General features: G+C 44.7%; 1 protein-coding gene across 1 annotated transcript; it reads right to left on the bottom strand.

The window, feature by feature from the left end:
• Window positions 1–1,008: 1,008 nt before the first annotated feature.
• Window positions 1,009–4,694, bottom strand: Rps4x (ribosomal protein S4 X-linked). Its single transcript, XM_055595733.1, has 7 exons — window positions 4,632–4,694; window positions 3,831–3,908; window positions 3,388–3,568; window positions 3,063–3,160; window positions 2,152–2,323; window positions 1,663–1,820; window positions 1,009–1,208 (listed from the first exon to the last, which is right to left on the bottom strand). Exons 1-7 carry the CDS (start codon window positions 4,632–4,634, stop codon window positions 1,107–1,109), a joined length of 792 nt encoding a protein of 263 aa, XP_055451708.1. The 5' UTR covers window positions 4,635–4,694; the 3' UTR covers window positions 1,009–1,106.
• Between the last annotated feature and the right edge of the window lie 1,202 nt (window positions 4,695–5,896).

A 5,896-nucleotide genomic window follows, 5' to 3' on the forward strand; every position in this document is an offset into this window, starting at 1 on the left:
GCAGTAAATGGCAAGACACTGATAACCCCAGCAAATGAGGCAGGGTCATGAATGAGGCCGGACTAGGTCCACTATCTTTAAATTAAAAAAAAAAAAAAAGAAAAAAAAAAGAAACAGCAAGTGCTGAGTGGAATTTTCCTGGGGAGATGTGAATACTTCTTTCCCCCACTAACCATTCCACCCAAGTCCAGCTTGGTCTACTATGTTGAAAAGCACAACCAGGTGAGAGGTTATAGGAGACCCAAAAACATTTGCATCACCTCCAAGTCCCATCCATGAAATCCACCTTTAACCATCCACTTCCCAGTATCACTTGCAGTTGGGAGTTGGTGGGAGTCATGGCTCCTTTGTCCCTCCCTCCCCCCTCTCCTACTCAGGAGTCAATAACTCCATTACCTTTATTTCCACACCCATTTCCCAACTCCCTAGATTATACTTTTTAGCCAGGCTGGCGGTGGCGGCACACACCTTAAGTCCCAGCACTTGAGGCAGATCGCTGAATTAAGAGGCTAGCCTGGACTACTGAGTTTGTTCCAGGACAGTTAGGGCTACAGAGAAATCCGGTCTTGAAAAGCAAAGCAAAGAAAAAAAAAAAAAAAAAAAAAAACCAACCCTGCTTCCTAGACTTACCAGCTGTTCCTCAAATCCTACTGCTGACATGTTTAAAGCCTGTTTATCTTGGTCTCTCTTATCTCAGGCCTATTTGTCTGCTTCTCTGTTGACACTTGCTTATTTTAGGCACGAGGATCACTCCCCCTCTATTCAGTCCACTTCAAGAGTAAGCTTAGTGCTAGACAGCTTACATGGGTATATACCAAGGTCCCTGTGTTATACCAAGGTCCTGTGTTAAAGCTTCAACACTGCACACAAATTGCACACATGTGGTTGGTCAGTCATGTCCAATTCATCAGAAGCACCCAGACTTGCTAGGCTAGATCAGGCCCAGAATTTGATTATTTATGTTTCAAAACACCAACAAATTTGAAAAAACTGACACAAAACCACAAGTAATTTCATCATGCTGTTTAATCAAGCATGCCACCATGAAAGGCTTGTATTGTAGCAAGAGTACAAATACTTCTCCAGCATGTCTCCTAGAGACTATTTCATCCACTGCTCTGTTTGGCCGCTAGCCTCTTGTCTCTCTCTTCAGCAATGGTGAGGCGGATTCCTTTTCCTCGGGGAAGAGAAATATATGGTTTGTTGCCCTAGAGGAAAAAGAAAAACTGTATTAGAAGGATAGCATAGGGCACAATTGTCCTCTTGGTTAATGACTGAAGTCACTTGACATGCTGGCCACTGGGCAGACGGATGGTCCTGAGATCAGCTACTAGAGCTACTAGAGCATGTCACCGATTCCTGTTGCAGTGGCTAATTCATTCAACCACTCACTGCCCTTATCTATACAGACATGGGTGACAATACCCTTCATACTTAACACCACTGCGGTGGTTTACCATAGAGCAGGCACAAATTAACCTAACGAGGATCATTTTGTTTCTAAGAAAAACAACCACAAACACTTAAGGAAGATTCATGCCATTTCAAGCACTGCTCAAAATCAAATGACAGGGTTCCTTGGTCTTATGACACCAAAGATGCCCAGCGGTGTCTCCTCTCCGTATTTTTATAGACAGCTAGTTAAGGGAGACCCAGACTCACCTTGCCAATAACAAAAATGTTGGAAAGCCGAGTGGCAAAACTGTTGCCATTGGCATCTTTCACATGAACCACATCAAAAGAGCCGGGATGTCTCTCTCTGTTGGTGATCACACCAATTCTTCCCAAGTTAGCACCCCCGGTCACCATGCACAGGTTCCCTAGGCAGGAACAAATAATCTGTCAAGGTCCCAGGCGTAATCACCAGCAGATGCAAGCCCTATCCCAAACAGAAGCCAAGCCAACACCATAGTCCTACTTCAATAAGTCTAATGTCTATAGAGCTGTAGCCTTAAGATCTGCCCCAACCCTCAATTACAGCTAATGTAAACCAAGTTTTCTATCTGTGTGAGGAACTTCAAGCCCTCAAGCCTCTTGCTTGGAAAGCCTCTAGTCTAGTCCCAAGGCACAGCTGAACCTACCTGCCTCCATCTTCATCAGCTGGTATGAGGGGAAAAAAATGAAACAACCCCCCAGGGACAGGCTGCTTACCGGTGTCAAACTTGATGAAGTCAGTTATCTTGCCGGTCTCCAAATCGATCTGAATGGTGTCATTCACCTTGATGAGGGGATCAGGGTAGCGAATGGTACGAGCGTCATGGGTCACCAGATGTGGGATTCCCTTTGTGCCCACGAAGATCTTCCTCACTTTGCACAACTTGTACTAGTATAAAGGGGTTAAAGACAGTCAAACTCACATATACCTCATCATAGTGTTTTTTAAGTCGGGTACATGGCTTCAAAATTTCTCAAGTACAGTTTGTGCATTCTGCTCCAAAAAAAAAACAACTGTATTAGGAGTCTGTGAACAATGATTTCACCATGCATTTCAATTTGCTGTACTACTTGATATGCTTAAAGAAATCAAATCCCTGGAGGCCAATGGGCTTGTTGTCCTTCAGCCTGCTGATAACAGAGCAGCATGCATAGAAGCCAGAAGCTATACCACTACTTGAATTAAACTTCACTCACAGCCAATAATCCAAGAAGCCCTAAACCTAAAACTGAATTAAGCAGACAGTAATTAAGAGAAAACAAAACACCTCAAACCAATGCCCCCAAGATTGTCAGGCTGATTAGGACTTTCTAGTCCTTTATGTTTAAAGAAAATTAACCCAAGAACTTCAAAATTAATTTCAAGAAATGATTCTCCCTGTTTCAAAAAGCTCCAAGACACTTGGCAATGGACTAGATGGGCTGGGGGTAGGTCAGTGACAGCATGTGTTAACCACGTGAGATACTGAGCTAAGTCCTTAGCACCAAAAGAAGTTAAACCACACGCCAGAACATCACTTAACAGTTAACTCATTTCCAGATACACAATTGAAACCAATTCCCATTTGCTCTAGCTTACACCTATGATTTAACTCAGAAACAAGACCTAGCCTGCTTGCTATACTTACCTTGGCCTCTTCAGGTGTAATACGATGAACAGCAAAGCGACCCTTGGTGTCATAGATCAGACGGAAGTTCTCTCCAGTCTTGTCAATGCTGATGACATCTGGTATCAAAGAAAAAGGTTACCACAGCGATCCTCACCACACCGCGTTGAACTGGGAGCCCGACTCCATTTTCACTATGACTCCACATAAAATTTAAGGTAAATGAGAACATCTCCGTAACATTTAAGTTAAAAAAAAAAAATCTGTATTAACTCTGAATTACCACAGCTGTAATTTTAGCTTAAGGGCTAGTTATCCTCTAGCAAGTCTCCTTTTAACCACTCACCCATAAACCCAGCAGGGTAGGTTATATCAGTCCTGACTTTGCCATCAATCTTAATGAAGCGCTGCATGCAGATCTTTTTCACTTCATCTCCAGTCAGGGCATACTTGAGTCTGTTTCTTAGGAAAATGATCAGTGGCAGACATTCCCTTAGCTTGTGAGGACCAGTGGATGGACGAGGAGCCTGCAAAAGTTTGAAAACTTTTGAATTACACAGGGGCATCGTTTAGATATTTAACATCCCCCCCCCCCATCAGATCTGCTCCTTTTAAGACCTGGCCGTCCGTGTATCCACTTAAGTGTACTTTGTAACATGTGGAGGAAATCAAACAGATGTTATCAAGATTGAGGCAGGACACAGGTCTTTAGAACCAAAGATACTCTACATTCAGTTCCAGGAAGAAATAAGTTTGTCAAAGGTATGCCTTTTACAGCACGGTACTTACAAAAACGCCGGTCAATTTATCCAGCATCCAATGTTTTGGCGCTGCTACACGCTTCAGATGTTTCTTGGGACCACGAGCCTGAAGGAAAATTTAACGGCAACATTGTTAAAACTGTACAGGGTCCAAGTAGAAAAGGCAGATGAGCATTAACAAGCTATACCTGGTGTTACAGATATGCCAGATCTCTCCATTATACTGGTTAAATGCCTGTTCACAAAGTTTCTCAATTGCCCAGCGGCTTGACCCTGGATGCTCAAGCGGACAGCAACAGAAAATGGCCCGGGACCTTATTTCAACTGTCAGTTAAATCTGTAGTATTTAGCATACGGCCATCTGTGTTTCTGGTACAAAAATCACATTTAACCACGGCACTACCACGTGTACTACTCCTTTGTATGCTAAAGGACTGGTGCCGACTTTCACATTTGAGTGCGGAAGTCTTCCGCTTCGTACCTTAACCCGCTACATACTGTCAAGTCTGCCCAAAGGACAGGCAAGAGCCCATTCTTCAAGCAGACCCGGCGCCCACCTGCCCCTGGCTTCAGTCTGCAGTCCTGGCTACTCGCAACTCCTGCCCAAGAAAAGAAGTCCTCCCTGGGATAGCCGATGTGATAAGGCCTTGCCCTCTGCGGCACACTTCCCATCCTAGCTCCCTCGACATGGAACCCATCTCCGCCTGCCTGCAGTAGCGTTGCCTTCGCTTCTACCCTGTAGTCAGAGGGGGCCCGGATGCTCGGGGCAGCCTCGGTCAGGGAGGATGGAAGCCGATCCAACCCAAGAGCTCGGAAGACCCGTGCTTACCATGGCTGCGCTGGGAACGGAAAGAGACTCTCCTTCTTCCGGTGAACGAAGAAATTAGGGTCGGAGGCTGCGCGCGCCGGAGCATGGGATGCTCCGCCCAGCTTCAGCCTTTCCCAACGGGCGGGGACTCTCTCTTGCCATCTGCTGGTTGGAGGTCAGAGGTCCCAAGCTGGGAAATCGAGACTGAGTGACTCTCCCCAAGATTCTTGTGGCTTTTTCTATGTGCTGAGTGTCTTCCCAGGCTGAGTGGTGAGTGCTGGAGACGCCCAGACATCTGGAGACGTACTAGCTACCTGCCTGCGAGCATAGGCGATAAAAAGATACATTTAACACTTGATACTTTTCTTATACAAAGTTTCTCTCATCTTCCAGAGTTCCCAAGCCAACCAACCAGCCTCTTGCTAAGAGGGCCAAAGGCACTTCTTTGTTTTTGTGCAGATTGCTGAGGAAATAGAACTTTCAGGATGAGAGGGTTAGGATCTCTGCTTGAACCTGGCTCTCTGCGCATCCATTCCTGTATAACGCATTTGGCGTTTGTCATACTGTAAGGGAAGAGAGGGAATATTAGAGATCTATACAGGTTACCTAGTCAGTCAGATCTGACTGTTCTACTCTCCTGCATTGAAGTTGTCCTTCATTCTCCATTTCCTGCTCTGAAGGAACAGAGTCCTTTCATTTATCTGTAGCCTCCCCAGGTGGAAGAACCTCACCCATCCTAAACTTCAAAGATTCAATCCCTTCAAACTATTATGAAGAGCGATTTCCCCCTCTCCTCCTCCCCTTTCTCTCATATGTGTGTGTGCATGTAATATAATATATTACTGCCATCAATGGCTGCTGGGGGAGGAGTTGCTTATATATATCATATATACATACATATACGATATGTATATATGATATATATTTCTCTTGAGACAGAGCCTCATTATGTAACCCAGGCTAGCCTCAAATCCATAATTATTCTGCTACAACCTCCTGAGAGTTGGGTGTACAGGCATGCACCCCTCCACAGTCTAAATAGTCTTTTTGTTGTTGTTGTTTTGTTGACAGATTCTTTCTAAGGCTAGTTTTTAATTTTTGGACTCAAGCAATCTTACCTCAATCTACCAAGTGTCCAAGAAACAAGCAAATGGTCTTATTTTTATTTATATTTACTTTTTGAGACAGGCTCTTCTAGGTAGGCTAGGCTGGCCTCCAACTCAAGATCCTCCTGGCTAATCTTCCCAAGTGCTGGAATTCTAGGCATTGACCACTATGGCCAGCCT

Source organism: Psammomys obesus, unplaced genomic scaffold (assembly GCF_907164565.1).
Source record: "Psammomys obesus unplaced genomic scaffold, mPsaObe1.curated_primary_1811, whole genome shotgun sequence".
Lineage (NCBI taxonomy): Eukaryota > Metazoa > Chordata > Mammalia > Rodentia > Muridae > Psammomys > Psammomys obesus.

Bases quoted from the DNA above. Each gene is read 5' to 3' on its own strand.
- Rps4x (XM_055595733.1), bottom strand. The intron at 3,569-3,830 runs GTAAGTACCGTG...AAACTTTTGCAG, and splicing joins ATAAATTGACCGGCGTTTTT to GCTCCTCGTCCATCCACTGG. The intron at 3,161-3,387 runs GTGAGTGGTTAA...CTTTGATACCAG, and splicing joins CTACCCTGCTGGGTTTATGG to ATGTCATCAGCATTGACAAG.